Consider the following 20,453-nt stretch of genomic DNA (forward strand, 5'->3'; position numbering starts at 1 on the left):
TGACAAAAGCAAAGACTCGACAAGACTAGCTAACTCTATCATGAAATATCCGACTCAAGAATCTCACTGCTAGAAATACCCTTTACTTTCAACAATACGTTTTAATACTTCATGCTGAAATATATTAAAATTTGTGAACTTTAATGTTTTAATAAATAGAGTATCCTTTATTATTCCTCGCTAAAACCATATATATCTCACGAAAATGGCAGGATGCCGATAATGTTCATGAGAGAGAAGACAAGACAAAATGTAGGTATATTCTGAAGTTATGTAAGTGAAATATATATGTTATTCAAGGGCGACAACATTAGCAGTTCTGCTTATTATTATTTTTTTAAATATCCACAACGACGAATATATAACTGCATACAAAATATGGGAATTATCAGCGTAACATCTTGCGCCATATGTTTACATCAAGCTCAACAACAAGGCTTCACGACCTTTTTTAAAAAGCTACTCAATGCAATGGTATGTTTGTTTGTTACCGGTTTCTGCTATTACATGTATTTTGAAATATTTAATCACAATAGTAAGCAATTGGTTTAAAGGATTTGATATAAAGCTTTGTAGTGTATGAAAGAAAGAGGTATAAGAAAAACATTTTTTATCGTCGCTTCATTTCCATCTGACTATAAAATCTCCGGCTATGAATCCAGTAAATTGAAAGTACATTTTCTCTTAATATCAATAGTGTCTTCATACCATGCTAAATAAAACTTATGACAAGAATTGTAGTTTCAATTTTCTAAAATAAATAAAATTCAATATCTTAATGGCAAACAGAATTGGTTATTAGGATATTTTGTTTACAACTGACGGCACGTGTATGACTGACTCTCCGTATTACGCCTGAAAAATGAGTAGCATCTGTTTTGATCACACACATTTCACAGACATATTCATTTATGTATTTAGTTATTTTCTCACGTACAATTCTAATTTATTTATTTTCTCACATACAAGGAAGGGATAGGTAGCTCATTAAAAAATTAAATTACAATTTCACGTGAATAACACCTGTGTTAGGATGCTGGAGAAAAACAAATATATTTTTCTGTGTATGTGACTTGTGGCTATAACATTTATTTTCCGACTTGTCAAGGCTGTTGTATATTTCAGTAGAAAGTTAAGCATTGTTAACGTATCCTCGTGTAGGTAGATTTACATACTTGTGTGGTCTTTTAGTTGTAAACACGTGATGCTTAGATTTGTGTCCAAAAAGGGTAGTCTAGTGGTAGGTCGCCTGGCTCGTGACCAAAGGATGGTGGGTTCGAGTCACGGCACGGTATTGTGTTGTATAGTCGAGCAAGCTACGTTACTCCGCTTGTTCCAGTCTACTCAGCTGTAAATGAGTACGTGGTTGTGTAATACTAGAATTGTAGAATGCTAGCTGTGAACGCCGAAATGGCAGCACCGGCTGTATACTCCCTAGTGAGTTGAGAAAGATATTGGCTGGTTGCAAAGGCCCTATAACATGGGTAATACTTTGTGAACCGCTTTGAGACGACCTACGAACTAGGTTGTGATAAAGCGGTATATAAGAACCTCGAATTATTATTATTATTATCACATAAAAACATGTGAGTGTCTATGTTTGTTCTAATTCATTATGACCATCATCTTATATCACTGTACTAACATTACACATTATATTTATTTAGATATTTTTTGAGACAAAACGGAAAAGGGCAGGGAAACAGTGTGTTGCCTTACACAAATCGTAGGTATTATAAAGGGCTCCTGTACCATTACTAAAAAAAACTGTAACTTTACATTCATGATTTTTCGACATGACTATGACAAATCATTTCTGAAACGAAATTTATATTTTGAGAGACGTTTATGATGAAATGAACAAGTAAACAATACATAGCTGTGTTCTGATTGTGAAAATACACAGTTTATAAGTCCGATCCAATATCACCACCGCCCCCCAATCAATTGAACTACTTGGCCAGTATCCTGGCAGAATCACGATGTGCTTTTACCGAGAACGAAATTAAGGCGAGGTTATTGTACCATTGTACCTTAACACTACAGTAAACCCCGCTAACTCGAACTCGTGGGGTCCAGATTAATAGTTCAAGGACTACATGGTATTCGACGAATCCGAGGTTCGACCGACTTCGTCATTTATTTATCAGGTGGGACAACAGACAGTACGAGCACTGTAAATATCGCAGATAGTAGATGATAGAAGTAAAAAGGAAGTTTAATAAATATGACAACATTTAATAAGATATAAAATAGCTGAACAATGAACACATGTAGCCATCGGTATTAAGAAAGAAACTAAACTAAAAAGCTACATGTGTAATGCATGAAAAAAATGGAAAAAATGTGAATCATATGTAGGACGTTTATCAAGCAGGGAAGCCGCAAACTGATCCCATTTCCCCGAACCAGATGACCCGCCATTGCACGTGGCGTGACGTGAATTAGATACAGATTCTGGAGCACCAGTAAGCTACTGACGTTGTCATTCACATTTTATCAGTTCATAACACTCTCGTAAATGTCCGCACTCTTATTAACGTACTCCTTCAGAGAAAAGCGTGGGCGCGAAGTGTACACGTCAGTGTGCTTGGGAAAAATGATACATTTAACTGTATGTGTAACATACGACCATTGTCACGTGTGGTATATACTTCAATACAGCCGGAAAGCTAACCGAAAATAACGAATAATAAATATCATATCAAGAAACTTGGATTAAAATAATGCGTGTGCGGCATAATTCTCCGATGAAATAAACCATTAAATATCTATATTTAATTGTATTTATGATGTGTGCTTGTGGTTTTAATTTTAACTCAATATAGTGTTATTTTTATTTCAAGCGAGTGGCTTGGCTACACGCTTGGATATGCAAATAAGTCACGTGACAACATGATGACGCCTGGCGGAAGTTTCTGCGTATAGGTCACCTGACTCGCACACAAAGCGTCACTGAGAAGAAAGAGCAAAGGCTAAAGGTCAAAAGCCATTTTTATTTGTATACCCGCCACCTCCCCTGTCTCCACTAGGGTGAAGTTGTGTGGTATTCTATGTAACTAATTTTTACATTGCCTTTGCTCTTTAGTATGATAATTTTTCTCTTCAGTATTTTGTTATCAATATGCATTTTAAGTCACGTTCATTGTAATACCTCTATCTGTTATGAGGGTTAAATCATTATGTAACGGTGAGGCCAGATATATACCTCACCTACACTAGTCAATCTTGTTTTTACATACGTAATGTTACGTACTGTTATATGTACTGTTTTTACGTAAAGTCATATGCAGTTGTGTAATGTCGTTATATAATGTCGTTATAATAAACGGCCTTTACAATCACAATTGTAGTTGACTAGTGTACAAGCTTGCAGTCTTGAAGTCATACCATGTGAACAAGCAGCACGACATAAATGGTATTTCACCATATTCCAAAGTATAGAAAAAGGCTGAACGATGCCATTGTGTGTCGAATTTGATTCGTATTTACGCTGCTAACGAATTGTACTGTACTTGTGAAGATCGTTTCGTCGCTTTTATGCTAGAATAGCCTTACAGTGTATGTGAGTGTCGGTTTGTATTTAATAGTTACTTATATATTTTACCTATAGGAGTCGGTTAGTTGTGAATTTACATATGTAGGTTAAAAGTGGGAGTCGGTTAGTTTTGAATTTATTTATGTAGTTTACATGTGAGAGTATGTTAGTCGTAAATAATTATAGGGTTTACATGTGACAGTCGTAAAGACGTGTGTAGTTTATGTGTGAGAGTCGGTTAGTCGTAAAAACGTATATAGTTTATATGTGAGTGTCGGTTAGTCGTAAACACGTATGTAGTTTATGTGTGAGAGTCGGTTAGTCGTAAACACGTATGTAGTTTATGTGTGAGAGTCGGTTAGTCGTAAACACGTATGCAGTTTATGTGTGAGAGTCGGTTAGTCGTAAACACGTATGTAGTTTATGTGTGAGAGTCGGTTAGTTGTATACACGTATGTAGTTTACACGTGAGAGTCGGTTAGTCGTTAGCACGTATGCAGTTTATGTGTGGGAGTCGGTTAGTTGTAAACACGTATGTAGTTTGTGTGTGAGAGTCGGTGAGTCGTAATCACGTATGCAGTTAACGTGTGAGAGTCGGTTAGTTGTATATACTTATGTAGTTTACATGTGAGAGTCTGTTAGTCGTAAACACGTATGTAGTTACCATGTGAGAGTCCGTTAGTTGTATACACTTATAGAGTTTACATGTGAGAGTCGGTTAGTCGTAAACACGTATGGAGTTACCATGTGAGAGTGGGTTAGTCGTAAACACGTATGCAGTTTACGTGTGAGAGTCGGTTAGTTGTATATGCGTATGTAGTTGATGTGTGAGATTCAGTAAGTCGTACACACTTGGGTGGTTTACATGTGAGAGTCGGTAAGTCATAAATACTTATGTAATGTACGTATGAGAGTCTGGTAGTCGTAAACACCTATTGAGTTATCATACGAGAATCGGTTCGTCGCTGCCCTTATGCCACTTCTAAGTACTAGGATGTTTTTTCGTCCATGTACCCTGGTGGCAGGTATGGTGATATAACCTGTTTTACGTTGAATTGTCAAACAACAAGGTTTGGTTATATATAGTGTCTTTCGTTTATAGGGTATGACTTAAACCTCCCGCATCGCTGGAGACTTCATATCGGACCGATTGTTTGCCAAATACGTTCCGTATGAAACAAAGTATTCGCTCACAAAGTACTTGCAATGTGAATAAGTTGCACTGATATATCAGTGGTTTGTCAGTTAACACTCTAAATGTACAGGTCTTATCCGCAGCTGATCACATTGCTTTATACTTACAACGGTAAAGTACAGTATATCATGTTACCAAGATAAGTATAGACAATACAACTCAAGGTTAACACTGATATTTATACTGTGTGGGTCAATCAGGCGAATCCGGTCATAAATCTTCAGAAATACACCTCGACTTGACCATTTACATGTGAAATGCAATTTGGATATACATATACTTCTTTTGTTATTTCTTCTAAATTTATGAAACAACTCCAACATTTCACGGCTTACAATTTACTACGCAGCCTTGATAGCGTCAAACCTGGTAATAATGCTGGACATCGTACGATTATATTTCTCATGACCTTACGCCAAGTTTAGAGATTAACGCGATACACATATCTACCCTTACAGCACTAACTATCCTTGTTCTGTTTAAATCAACACGGCTTATATAATTAACAACTCAAAGTACACATTGCCTATGAATGTGTTCTGCAATAGCTAGCATATTGAATTTGAAAAGCGATGAATGAGATATCAGTTAAGTTACTTTCTTGTATTTGTAAGTGCAAACAACAGGTACATAATTATAAAGGTAAACATGCGATTGCTTACCTTTCTAATTATAATAAACTCGTAGAATTCAAAACAATAAAACCATAGTGAACAGAAAACTGCATCGCCATACTTATTTGTGGTAAGGTAAAAAACAAAAGCTAAACTAAAACAAATACAACATCATAATATCAGCAAAGATCTTCACTATAAGTCATTACGATTAGACGACAGGGAAGTATATGGACACCACAACAAAAGGAAAGACATCATGATCGCAACAAAACACCGTAGGAGAAACCCAGACACACCAGCATGGTAAGCGGGCCAAGCACTGTCTTACGTCATCACAGTGGAATCTTCCATGATATCCTTCGTTAACATATGTCGGAACCTTCATGTGCTCCGTCACCACATCTGGGTTCAGTAAAGAGGTCCTTATTTATTATATTTGAGGTGTGTTATGATGTCATTCGCACTATATCTAGGATCTGCAATACTGTCGCTAATTAGGCCGTATGGGATCTGTGAAGAGATATTCCGTCACCGCATGTGGGGCAGTTCAACAGCAACTCAGCATTTGGTTTCCGCCATTATTTCTGCCGGCACCACATGTGGTAACGGCCATGATGTCTTCGTCTGATCGAGGGAAATGCGTGATACGCAATTACCGTCGATCTAAGGCAGAATTAAATCATGTTTTACTGTGGTAGACACTGACTGTCAAATGTTAGATGTCATGATGACGATCGTATGATCCTAAATATAGATTGTATGTTATCCCAGTCGTGTAATGGCTACTTTGATGCGTTATTTTTCTCAAAAACAGGACAGTCCTGAAGTTGCTCAACATGTGTGATACTAGTATGTTAATTATTAGAAGAGGCTAGAATATTTACACCGAGAAAAGGAGAGTAAATGAGAACAACAAAAAAAAAAAATCCGAATATCGGTGATGAATAGTCCTTACATCGGCTTTCAAACAATTAAGTCAAGTCAATATTGCAGTTTTGGAATGTTTTATTCATTGAATTTGAGTATTTTGTATAAATATAAAGAACAAGGCCCAGTTGTTAAAATCATATCGTGATAAATACCCAAATTTGTTCAAATATTTGTGCGATTCCTTTTTAGAATTGGTCATATTCAGTCTTTTTAGGTTCATTATAATTTTCATTGTTTATGTAATATATACATGTACTGTACTTTGTGGATGTTTTGTGTTAGGTTTGCAGAAAAGTAATTATTTATTAATTCTTTGATTGATTGATTGATTGATTGATTCATTCATTCATTCATTCGTTCTGTATTTGATTTCAACAGCTTGGATTAATAAATAAATTAATTAATTCGCATTCATCCATCAATTCACTCATCCTTCCATCCATCTACAAACTTTGTTTTATATATCAATCAATCAATCAATCAATCAATCATTTATTTTATTGAAGTGTCACATGTTAATACATTCTATATATTAGAACAGGTATCTGAGAAATATATACCCGTGCTTTTCATTCTATCATTCATGCATGACATACACTCGTCGGTATCAGTAGAAAACAGTCTTTATACTGTAACGAACCAAACTATTTTACCTGGTCTTCTGTTAACAAACTCCTGCATAGACTCAATCACACCTAATAGGTGGGTTATTACATGTATTATAATACTAAATACTATACTAAACTAAACACGTATACATAGATTTTCCGGCATTTGGTATTTTATAACACATTATTATCACATACCATCGAAGAAACAAATTGACTAACCTTTAAAAACTTCTCATTTGTATAACACACACACATATATATAATATACATATTCTATAATATAAGAAAATATACAAAGATACAAAGATATGGATAGTGTGTAGGGTATTATGAAAAATAAATATCATATATACGTTATCTATGAATTAAATATTAGGAACGTTGACATTACACTGTATGGCCTTATATACAACACTGCAAACTCTGACTTATCTGTATCAAGATTGGAAATGTTACATGTATCATGCTATTATTTTATGTTTATTATTATTTCGGAAAATGTGATTTGTAGTAAATATTAATTATTTTTCCGTGTCCGTTTGTAAGGATATTTCTTATGTGTTGCTATTTCTCCTAATTGGTGTTCAACAAGTACTTTATCATCAATGGCAAGTAAAGAATGAGCTTGTTTTCACTACGAATCTCATAACGATGTGAGGGACGTGATTTTGAGACGTGTAGAGGGAGACAACTCTTAGTTCCGTATAAAACAGACCACCATTCATATAATAAATAAATGAATGTAACGGGTAAACAAGATATATTTTCCAAACTTTGATATTGAACAAAGTTCTAAATGTATATAAAACAAAATAAACAATTATGTTAGCAGTCTTTATAGAATATATAGAAAAAAATAACAAGATAAAAAATACCTTATCTTCACTCTTTGAACAATTGGGTATACGTTTTTTTGAGTGCTTTTAAAGATTCAATGTACATCATTAATAAAATATTGAACAACATATAAAATACAAATATATTTACTACACAATTGAATTAAATCATATGTGTGTAGTATATTACAGTATCAAAGACGTTCTTAAAAAGAGTGGGGGATTGATGATAATTGAACACAAAAATATTAAATCTGAAATACATATATCAAAATATGAATAATTGAAATGGACATTAACAGAAAGAAACAAAATGAAGTTATACTGAATGAATTTTCAATTAAATTAATACATTTTGAGAAAATCGATTTAGAAATATGTTATTCTAGTTACGTTCAATTGATTGAAATAAAACACTGATTGACAGGCACGTATGATGTATGAACGTGAATTGAATTCAATAAAATATTTAACATGTATGCATTAATTTGAATTGAATACAACGAAAAATGAGTGGACGTGAAACATAAACGCAACAAAATGATGTGACATATAATTGAACATGATTCAATCCATTAAATGTAGACGAATTTATCTTTTAATGACATTTAAATTATGATTAATTTTCAATGATCTAGCCCCTATCTTGGTAAGCCTCTAAACCATACGATACACAATAATGTTTAACATTGTCGTTGAAATTCGGAAAATAGTCTTTGCTAAGACAAATGAAAACAAAACCAACGTGAAAAAAGATCGAAAACAAATGCGTTCGTCTTCAATGAATTTGATGCTGTTACTCGCAGAATCCTGTACAATTGGACGCCTTGAAGATTTGCCCGTGCTCCGGACAGGAATCGATAGCTGCAATGACGTCATCACCACATGCAACGTATTGATCGTATCTGTACGGATGTTTAAAGTTGCACCCATGTGTTTTACCTTCACAGAACTCGCCTGTAAACAAAAACAAATGAAACTGTTCTAATAATAGGCTATGTAATGAAAAAAGCATACGCTATCATTTCTTTTAAAACTTACAGTGTATATAATTACAGAAACTTTGAAAACGATATCATTTTACATGTTAATAATTAATCACACATTTTAAATACACCCATTCATATTGTGTGTACAGATATTTAGATATACGCATGGGGTCAATATTGCATCCAAGATCTATGGTCATCGATGGATATGTACAAAAGATACAATGTAGCATTTTTTATATTCCAATGTTTACACAATCGAAGGGTTTTCTGCACCGGAGGACAAGTTGACTTTATTGTATGTTTATCAGTATTTGTGTTTACATGATAATACCAGATAGTATCCCTCATTACCAAACATAAATATAGTTCTGCCAATATCGCTCAAAACACGGTTTCCAAATAGACTTATACGTTTCCTTTAGTCGCCTCATTGATCAGGGCCGCGATCGGCTGTGGTAATATAGGAGGGAGGTATATTTCTAGAGTAAAAACTCTACAATCAAAATACAATAAATTTTCTTTGCACTATGTCGATAACAATTGGCATTGGCAGGTTTGATAAAGGAGGTGCTTACATGTATATTAGTCTCTCGTAACAGTCACGTGACATATTATGTACATGTACATAAGCAATGATGCAAATAGCCCGTTGCAAATGCACGATGAGTTATATGAAAGAAAGAGGCACAGAGGGCCTGTATCGCTCAATTGGATATCTAAGAAATCATGGTTAAATATCTCCAAATAATATATCAGGGATAGGGCCAGACCCCAAGGCCAATCCTTATCGTATCTGTATTTGATTTGTCATGCCCAGCAATTGTATGTATGTTTACGGGTGGAGATTTCAACTGTTTCCAAGTTGTGACTCAGAAACTAGGTCCCTAGGGTTGTGGCCAGAACCCAAGGGTCAATATTTATATCATGACTTCATTCGTCTCTTTATGTCAAGCAATTGTATATCTGGTTATCCGGTTCGGATCTCAAATGTTTCAGAGTTGTGACTGAGAAACAAGGTCCCTAGGGGTGTGGCCAGACCCAAGGGTCAATGCATTCATCTCTTAATACTCAGCAATTGTAAATATGGTTATATGGTGGGGATCTTAACCATTTTAATTCAAGTTAACTTTTTTTGGCCCCACCCCCTAGCCTGAAGAGTCAGCCTGTCCATTATTCATCCCCAACACAGTTGTGCATCCCCACCACATAGGAATGCTTCTAACCAAATATTGTTGATATTTATCTCTTATTTCCAGGGAGGAAGACGCTTTAAACAAAATTGCCAAATCATCCCTATTGGCCCCACCCCTCAGCCCCCTGGGGTGTCAGCTCCACCTATTGTATAATGTTGAATCCCCGCCACCTAAGGATGCTTCCAACAAAATATTGTTGATATCTGTCTCTTATTTCCAGAGAAGAAGACGATTAAAGCAATATATAGCCAAATAACCCCTTTTGGCTCCAACCATCAGCACCCCCCCCCCCCCNCCCCCGCTGGAGACCAGCCCAATAGGAAATTTTACTTGTATGAAAAAAACATATAGCCCTAACTGCATGCTTTTCGTAGTCAATATTGCCATACACTTTTATGCATTTTTGTATTTACTTTTATTAAATCTGAAATCTCAGAAATAATAGCTATGTAAAGTTGGATAAAGCTATACAGGTTTTTAAGCTATGTAGCGCATCGGCTAGTGTACTGGACATGATAAAGGTAAATACAATTCACAAAAAAACCTTACCTGGGATGACAAGCACAGTCACTGTTTCTGTAAGAAATCTTAAACCACCATCATCGTCAGTGAAAGATATGGTTAATTTTAGACCTGTCCCGTTGTCCCGCAACGTTACTACATCTAAGTGGTATTCTTTAACGATGGACATCTCGCCAGTCTCGTTGCTCACTTGGTAACCACCAAAGATGTCGTCAGCCTGTGACAGGTCATGTTTTCCATTAATTGTTAATTTGACATTTTGAATTGTTGGCCTACATCCCAAACTTGCAGCGAATATTATAACTTTATCCTCTGCGTTCTCTTGAAAAGAGCCACCGGTTGTTGAGATGCGGTATTGATTTGCTAAAGAAAGAAAGAAAAAGAACCATAACTGTTTCATGTCATTTGATTAAATCATTTGCCCTTTTCCCGATCCATTATATTTTTTTTAGATTACGCAGCATCATTTGTATAAAAGAAAGTTGACGATGACAACCGACATCGGCAGATGTTTTAATCATATTCTCAATTAATGAATAAAAGTATCATGTTTAAAAGTCACATCTATGTTTTTATATACGAACAGTTGTGTATATAATATCATTCTATGTAATCGAATTCAGCGGGGAATTAAATAATATTAACAAAGGAAGCTTACCTTTGACTCGCATTCTTGTCGAGATATCCAGCAGATCGACTCCATTATCATTTTGCACGGTTATTGCCAACGTTTTGTTGTGGTCCGGACAGACGGTACCCTTCTTCACATATACCAGTTCCAAGACGTTCAGTTTTAAATCAAAGATGAAGTATTCAGAGGAATTACCAATTTCGACTCTACTGCCTGTCTGAAGACGTTCATTTTCTGATTTTCCGGACATTATCACAGTGACGGTTTGTGCGCCATCTGCTATGCAATATATACCTTTAAGGACCAATCTGGCTCCAACAGACGAGACGGAAGTAGTTGGTAATAGAATAAGATTTGGTCCATCTGGAGTATATTAATAACAAACCAATGTTATACATGTCCGATTTTAATACTTCAACTCAAAAATTAAAAATCATCTGGCGTTTACAGCGCAGCTTAATACATGTAGGATTTTCAAAAATATAATCAGTAATTAAAATCAATGTTCTACATAAAAAAGTTCGAAATAAAAGGAAATTTAATATTTTGTTTAAGTTTTTCAAACAGCTTACCAAAATATCACTTCAAATTATGACATTGCAAATATTGAAAAATTGATACTTATTTTATAATGGAAATGGAGCATTACATAAAAAAGGTAGGAAGAGAAAAATCTATACCGTTAACTTGTGTCTTTATCTCAAATGCGCCCTGTTCTGTCCTGATGACAAATTTACCACCGTCAAAGCAGGTACCTGGGGATAATCGAATTTCGACTTCAACAATTTTTCCAGAACCAGTTTTACTGACGGAAAAGGTGATTCTGGAATCTGTTGAATCACTAGTTGGAAACTCCAATTTGCTATGTTCTTTTTCCAGAACTAAAACGTCGTGTTCATCAATGGTCACGTGACGTACGATTGTGGCGTTCTGTCCGTGACTGATAACGGCATCGGGACTAACCGGTTCTGAAAATCAACAACAAAATGCACAAAATGCAGTTATTTGAACTGAATAAACAAAAAAAAATTCAATAAGAATTATGATGCCTAATTTACTTAAAATCATATTTTGGGACTTTCAAGTCAATAGTGCATAGTTAAAATGGCAAATCAGAAAAATAGTTGTAGCTTATATAAAAACTACCAGAAATAAAAAGAAGGCTTCTAATTTTAAAAAAAAGAAAAGAAAAATGGTTTGTCGAAGCAGAAATCCAAACAAAGAAACTATTTGTTTGCACCATATGGATATACATATGTATCGTGTATTTTAGAATTCTCATTAGTTGGAAAATTCAAAAGTTTGGAATTTCACACTTAAAACATATGTAGAAATAAGGCAAAGAGAGAAAGTTGGGCAAGGTAAAGTTTGTTTTTATTCGTTTTTCGTGATTCATTATTCAATAACGAATAAGGTACTTACTTTACCTTTACTTTCCAAAGGCAAGGTAAATTAGGTTCCTTATTCGTTATTTATCATTCATTATTCAATTAAAAAGAACTTTCCTTGCCCAGAGTGCCTTATCCGTTATTCAGTGAAACCTATAACGATAAATGATGTTAACAAAGAAATCACACACTGACGTTCAAATGTTTTTAAAACCGATATGCAACAGTTCACATTTCCGTTTTTTTCCAAAACAAAAAATGATTTATCGCCAAATAACATGTAACTGGACAGGTACACCTGCAGCTTGTTTTAGCTTCAATATATAAATCAGAAAGCTCCTTTTTTAAACAAATAATTTGCCGAATCATAAAGTCAAACAAAGTTACTTTTACATGTTTATATTATTTATATATTAGAATATATATTATCAACTGTAGATAAAACGTGTACATTTGTAACGTTAAAGTGGTCAAATAGGCGCATTTCCGTTCCGCTTCATTTTTACATAGATTTCAGAATACTTCAGACTTCGATTTTCATTCTTTTGACATCAAGTACCTCTGACGAATCTTTTATGAACGAAATAGTCATGTAGTGCAGTTCAATATCCATTCTACATCGGAAAACTATTTCAATAGAAGGTTCATTGCTTTGTGTTTACATTTATTATTAAAAACAAAAACAAAACAAAAACACAATAACATAGAGATTACCCAATGAGTTTCGGTAGGTTATCATGTTATCCAACTTGACTTAGCTAATGTTAAAATCAGAAAAAGACATGGAGTTAACCGAGTCTTTTACAATGGAAAATTACCTAACGAGTGTTAGATGCACATAATAATCATCCATCCTAAGTTGAGGGATCGTTTTTTCCCAGATAATTCAAATACAATATCTAGAAAACCATGTGTTTCTTCGGAGAATACATTGTTGACATAGCTTATGACGCCACAATGTAAGATGCTGCTGCAGAGCGTTGTTTCTTAACGTCACATTAAGGAAATTGACCAATATCCAAAGTGTTAACCAGATATAATTACATACTCTTAGCAGATTTAGCCTATGAGGCGTGGTGAGAAAACCTTGAATGGTTGAGGGAGAAACAGTATTCCATATCTCCTAATAATTCTACTTTCACTTTTCATGTTTACCTTTGTATTTGGCATCTGCTGAATTTATTGTCACCGATGACTCAGTAGTTGACGACATGGAAGCGCACTGGATATATTGAGCGTTCTCAAAACTATCTTGGGTCATTGTTATGGTGCACGTGTTAAGACCGTCTGTTGTTCCTTCATGTGTACACGACATTGGTTTCTGTATGTTGCTGTATCCGGGTACCATCAATTTGGCAGTTGTAACCACTGCATCGCAATGCGCAACAGCGCATATGAGTAGGACATAGTCTCGTCCATCTGTTAGGTTTCTGTATACCACCGGTTCAATATTTACAGGATCATCGAGCCCTTAAACAGACAGATTTGTTTTTTTCAATAAGCGGAATTGTAAAGGATGTTAATCCATTTGTTAAATCAAATACATAAAAGACAACAGTGAAAATATCACAAAGTTTATTATAATATACAATGCAATATTATATTTGTCTGTAATATGTAATGCATGCATCATAGCTCTTTGTTAGTGACTAAATATGTAGAACATCGCCACAGTTCTGTGTCTGTAATATATCAAACGTGCACCGACTTTTCACTGTTATGTTTAATGCATGCATTACAGCATTTTGTCTGTATTTTGTTATGCATGCACCACATAATTTTGTCTACTATGTAATGCTTCCATTATAAAATTTTGTCTTTAATGTATTATGCGTGCACTAAAAGCATTTTGTTTTTATTCATATGTTATTTGATATATTTTTTATGATTTAACAAGTATTATCATCCGATCGTGTGATGTGACTTTACGAAGAACTGATAAGGTCAGAAAATAAAGGTCAAAATACATACCTTGTTTTTCAATGTTTATGGGGGGAAGTCTCTGTAAAATCTTTTCACTAGCATTTCGGAGGACGACTGGAAAGATTCCTACCTTGTAACAGACGCTTGTATTTGGGTTTGAATAATACAAATCACCATCTTTCACATAAAAATGAATGTCATTCACGGTCGTGTCGGTAGTTTCGTTGAGGGGTATGACGATTTCTCCGTCGCCTTCACTAACATATTTACTTGCATTTAGGAGAACCGCCTCCACGTGTTTTCCTGATATTGGACACCTGGTTTCCCCTTCTGGAGTAACAGTGCAGTCTGAAATATATTAAAAATCAAATAAACCTTCCTTTTTAAGGGACATTTCTAATTTCTGCATCTATTTCTGCTAAGTCACGAGTCACGCGTGCTGATAGACTTGTGCACATGCGTTTATCGATTGATGCATATGGACATGTCCTTATCCTATGACATCACCAATATTCTGCATCCCTCGTATATTTCATTTTGACGCATTATCAAAAGCTACATTCGTACTACAATAAATATGCTTCGTAATATCTTATATATGTCTGACGTCATAATTTGGTCAAATTTACTTCATTGTGTTGCATTGGTGACAAAAGATAATGACATGTAAGTCCAGACATTAGCCAGGTAAAATGTTTTTTTAAATAGCTAAATACACATGTACAATAAACAAGTAAACAAATTAAAATACAACCAAGGCAACACAGTTACCAGCGACGTCCCCATGTCTTCTCCTTTTTACGGTGGTAGGAAATTGACAACCTCTAGCTTCGTTTCACTGACTAAACGTGCACCTTAAGTCCTACTCCCATGAAACAGTAAAATTTGATCACTATCAAATGCCATAACAGTGAAGCAGTCAGCTGTGCATGCAAGACAAAAATGACTTTAATTAACTCATTTAGATGATTGTATGGAACCTCATTGTAACGGATTTATATCATTACAGTATTGGCGGTCTTGTTTCTCTACAACAATGTATTTTGAAATTCAAAAGTGTAATTGAAAAACCATGCGGGTATAATCCTGAACACAACAAAATATTTAGATTCAAAAGCCAAGTGGAGTAACATTTTACAATGCACAATATAGTCGTATCGTAGGTGGAACCAAAGCTTAAAAGAACAAGGCGAAGTATTGCAAGGCAATCCATAGTACCCAATCCGTAATGATTTCTATATTGAACAAATATTACACTTATGTCAGGATGTACCGACTGTTAGGAAAGTATCCTGATACATACTTCTTGCACTCCGCCATCCCAAGAGGTCCTTGCACACCAAATCTGGTTACTCCAAGTGAACTAGTATAGAAGATATGCCCAGGACAATTTCATTTCAAAAGTAAAGGTACAAGGTCAATTCATACGTCACAGTGACATTATCCTTGTGCACTGTACTCCGCCATCCCAATATGTCCTCGTACACCAAATCTGGTTACTCCAAGTGAACTTATATAGAAGATATGCCCAGGACAATTTCATTTCAAAAGTAAAGGTCAAAGGTCAATTCATACGTCACAGTGACATTATTCTTGTACACTGCACTCCGCCATCCCAAGATGTCCTCGTACACCAAATCTGGTTACTCTAGTTGAAATAGTACAGAAGATATACACCGGACAAACTTTTTCAAAACTTGAGATCAAAGGTCAAGTCATAGGTCATTGTTACCTTATTCTAGCACTCTGCACTCCGCCAACACAAGATGTGATTGTACATCAAATCTCGTTACTCCAGGTGAAGTAGTACAGAAGATACATGTATGCCCCGGACAACCCTTTTTTTAAACGTAAGGTCAAAGGTCAAATCATAGATCACAGTGAAGTCAAAGTGACCTGCTACTGGCACTCTGCACTCCGCCTTCCCAAGATGTCCTTGTACACCAAATTTGGTAACTCCAGGTGAAATAGTATAGACGATATGTCCAGGACAAACTTCCCGGATGGACGGACGGACGGGCGGACGGACGGAGTGCAATTGTGTTATGTTTATGATCCTAGTATAATAGAAGTGAATGTGAAAAAACCCATATCAGAATTTAATAGAAACTTGGGATTACGAACAAGTAATTGAGTAAGCGATGCAGGTTTTATTAGCTTTATCCATGAATGAGTTTTAAAGTAAGATAAATACCCCCTCAATCTCCCCCCTCCTCCGATTTGACCGATTTCTCTCTTTTTGATGATTAGCTTGTTTTGTCAGAATATACCTCTGGGTTGTTCGGCAGCTCCGGATGTTGCAATTGAAACTGTTACAGAGATGACAATGGCTACTAAAAACCCTGCCACTACCATCAAGCAAAATAACGGTTTCTGTAAAAAGAACGTAGAAAATAGCATGCTTTGTATCAGACAGTGCAGTCAGTGTACATTCATAAATATCTAACGTTAAAGCGCGTACTACATTAATGATAAACATGCAGATTATATTTATATCATGCACTGAAAATTGACATTGAAATTAATTCTGAACATGCACCACTATCACTGATTTGTCATTATATTGTCTTAATTACACATGCTACCAGATATACACGAATGTGCTACAATGATTATGAAGGGAGGTAATATTAGAAATACACTTACCTTGGATCTCCGACTCAGGTTCTTTTTACCCTGTGTAAAAAACAACGAAAACAATTATTTTAGGAAGTGACATTTAAAATGTACCCTTTCTTGAAGTAAAAAATATAAAATACCAATGAAAAAATCTTCATTGGTAATAACAATTATTATTTGTATTTAACAAAAAATTCCACGTGGATGATCAGACCACCAATCAAATAGAATGTCTAACAAAAAACCACACCCTCCTGATAGTGCATATGATTACATTGCATGAAACTGACATTCATAGATTGCTATGACAATGTAAACATATGGAACACTAATTCCGCTACCCCTCCACAACCACTCTTCTCGATAAAATAAATATACCTGTGATAATCTCATCGATATAAAATCATAAAGAGTATTCCAACATATAGTGTTTTCCCTTAAGGATCACTGTCCCACTGAACTGTAGATTTTCGGATTTACAGTTACCTCCCCTTATTTTTGTTTTGTTATAACTGTAACACATATATGCCATACCACATCTGGTAACCAGGTAATATACGCTCACTCGATTAGACTGATAGTACAACGCTCTGAAGTGACCAGGGTTTGCATCTCGATCTATCATTCCTGAATCTTTAATACGNGGGGGCAGGGCGGGCCTTCATTCCTTTTCGTCATGTATGTCTTCCTATCAAGAAAGGCTTTCTATTTTAAAGCTATGTATATGCCGTTTTCCTTGACGTAGTTAAAGTATTTGGCAGTGGTCTTGGATCCTTAATTACCTTATATATTTTAGGTTTTAGAGTATCTATAACGACGAAAATGATGCTGATTTTAAAAAGTATAGGAATTAAGAACCCAATATGTTACGACAATTTCTAATGACTTCACAATTTACGAAAAGGAATTGCGTCAGTTTGAATTTTTCTGCTAGTTTCTGCTTATCAATGTTGTTAATTGTATAGCTAATTAAATATCATAATGTATATAGCAGATATGTACAAAACCAGTCACGTATTCTACCGTTTTTCCGTTGATAACTGACTAGAAAATCGGCAGCTGTGAATGAAGTTAATAGAAAAATTCCTTTTTGTTTGTTCACCTTACACTGTTTTCAATTTTGATATATGTCCCAGAGTAAAGACAAATGTCTTATCAAGTTCATACATGTAGAATCCATGATCTCTTAAGCAAAACTGTAATAAGTTATATTTTTTTCTATTTTGAATTAGTGCATTATATGATTGCGTAGTGTGTGAGAAGTTCCAAAAATTGTTACTTACTCTCAAAGTGGTTTCTTTGGTGTCTGTTGGCTGCATATTTTTGGGAGGCTACAATACAAAATGATGGGATTTTAGTGAAATAGTAAAGATAAGTGTTACCATAAACTATGTATAAAAAGATACATCCGGATATCAATATAATAAAAGTGCCAACTGTGGTTAAGATGGTTTTAAACATTTTACTACAGTGTCTTTTAGTAAGTATGCAAAATTTTGAAAAAACAATGTGTGTTTCTAACAATCGAAACTTCCTTAATTTCGTCATCTGTTATCATCATTCAGCGTCACAAACCTTTCTCTTCGTCGCCATTGTCTTACATTTGATGTAACAAAGGATGATATTATATTAGGTACAGTATAATACACAACCACGTGATATTGCTTTATTTTCGTTCTTGTGTTTTTTCAGTAGTATTATATTTCCTAACTTTTCATATCGTTCATCTGTTCGATGTAAATTATCACACTCTGATTTTGCTGAGAAAATGTCTTCAACTTCAAACACAATCAGTCTGAATTATTTTAAGAGCTACTGGTTAGTTGGTCCTAACTGCTTGTCTTCCTCAGAAACTCTACTGGCTACCAATCCTAGATTACTTCAGTTGAGGAAAACGTGTTTTAAATCATGATAATTTGCCCATCTAGCTCTGCTACTTGTTACATTTGTATATTACGTAAGAACAAGTCCTTACTAAGAATATAAGATACAAGATATGTTACTGTAAACAGACTTTATGTACCAAATTTTAAAATTATATTCATATAGAAATTGCTCACCCTGTATAAATAAAGATATTACTGTAATCATATTATTTTATTATAAGAAGATCTTGGTATAGTTTTAGATTAATATCTTGATATATGTGTCCTTAAAAGTTTAGTATTATTTCATTAGTCCTACAGTGTAATATGTTATTGTCATATTTTAGCATGATTTAACAAACCCTTTTCATTAAAATCAAAAAACAAATACGACAATGTTAGAAACACATGATGATAGTTGCTCATTGCAAGAGGTGTTTTAAATAATGAAAATCATTCATGTGCATATATTTGAATATATGAGATACAAATAGTTACAACTTACAATCGCTTCGCCTCCAGTTATATATAGTGACGAAGAGTCGGGACTGTCCTGCAGAAAAGATTTTTTTATATTTTTTTGAAAGAATGTTATATTTGTCACTTCGTAAAGTACATCATTTTAATACTACCCGAAAGATTATAATAATATAACTAGTGTGGCTGATTGTGCACTGTCCGCAAAACGAAGACTGCAGATGGCTGTTGAGATTATTTTGGAGGGAATGCAAAACATTATTAAGGTTTATACATCAAATTCATTCAATAAAGATGTCTGAAGCACTTTAAATAGCATCATTATTAATAATAAAAAAAAAAAAAAATGTAATCCAACTTAAGAGTAAATGAAATATTCTTTGGTCTAATTCTGATAATTTGATATGTCTATAAACCAATGCAATCGCCTAGCAGAAGTAGTTTTAAAACAACAATTCCGTAAATAAAAGAGGCATTTTGGCGTGGTCTTCTAATAGTAGTCCCACGTTTAGGTCCTGCGTAATGATATCATAGTATTTATTTTTAAATATCATCCTCAAAACACCATTCCTCACACAGCGTGTTGCCCATACAAACCTATGACGAAAATGTGTATGCAAGGGGAGCTTAATCTAGGTAGAATATGTATTTAAGTACATTTTGAATTATACATATTGGATGCATCTTATCTCGTTATTATGCATGAAATATACATAAGATGCAGAAAACATTTACCGATTGTGAATTTTCAGGTTGATTCTCTTCAAGCTGAAACACCGGATTGCGATATGCAAACATTGGATATGCTCCCTTCCTTATCTATATAAACAAAACGAAAACACACCAATGTTAACAGAGAAACCTCGATAACCAAGCTATATTTATTTCAACCAGAATTTTCCAGATTTGTCGACAAAATGTTTGCATGAAAAATATCGAATGTATTCCTTAAAATCCTGACTTCATAGTGAGACGAATTACCAAATAATTATCCAGTGTGGCTGGTGTTCAAGTAATTTTTTATGTAAAACATATCACATACGACACCCATTATGTCTTCTTTTTGAACATTTAGGACAGGGTGTATCAGATGAAAGGTTACCCGGGAGCGTCCCA

General features: G+C 34.6%; 1 protein-coding gene across 13 annotated transcripts in view; it reads right to left on the reverse strand.

Moving 5' to 3' along the window:
- Nucleotides 1–6,337: 6,337 nt before the first annotated feature.
- The window catches only part of LOC110454713, a 30,960-nt gene continuing 16,844 nt past the window's right edge, over nucleotides 6,338–20,453 (reverse strand). For 11 of the 13 annotated variants that reach the window (XM_021504371.1, XM_021504375.1, XM_021504373.1 and 8 more), the window contains 11 exons: nucleotides 20,073–20,156; nucleotides 19,366–19,413; nucleotides 18,279–18,326; nucleotides 17,023–17,052; nucleotides 16,647–16,749; nucleotides 14,425–14,724; nucleotides 13,609–13,923; nucleotides 11,746–12,033; nucleotides 11,093–11,428; nucleotides 10,462–10,797; nucleotides 6,338–8,684 (listed from right to left, as the gene is read on the reverse strand). In XM_021504371.1, the coding sequence (XP_021360046.1) occupies nucleotides 8,524–8,684; nucleotides 10,462–10,797; nucleotides 11,093–11,428; nucleotides 11,746–12,033; nucleotides 13,609–13,923; nucleotides 14,425–14,724; nucleotides 16,647–16,749; nucleotides 17,023–17,052; nucleotides 18,279–18,326; nucleotides 19,366–19,413; nucleotides 20,073–20,156 (2,049 nt within the window). In that variant the 3' untranslated portion in view covers nucleotides 6,338–8,523. The remainder of the gene's footprint in view (nucleotides 8,685–10,461; nucleotides 10,798–11,092; nucleotides 11,429–11,745; nucleotides 12,034–13,608; nucleotides 13,924–14,424; nucleotides 14,725–16,646; nucleotides 16,750–17,022; nucleotides 17,053–18,278; nucleotides 18,327–19,365; nucleotides 19,414–20,072; nucleotides 20,157–20,453) is intronic. The other 2 variants (XM_021504378.1, XM_021504380.1) reach the window with 1 other exon arrangement.

The sequence above is a fragment of the Mizuhopecten yessoensis genome, unplaced genomic scaffold, assembly GCF_002113885.1.
Source record: "Mizuhopecten yessoensis strain PY_sf001 unplaced genomic scaffold, ASM211388v2 scaffold8035, whole genome shotgun sequence".
NCBI lineage: Eukaryota > Metazoa > Mollusca > Bivalvia > Pectinida > Pectinidae > Mizuhopecten > Mizuhopecten yessoensis.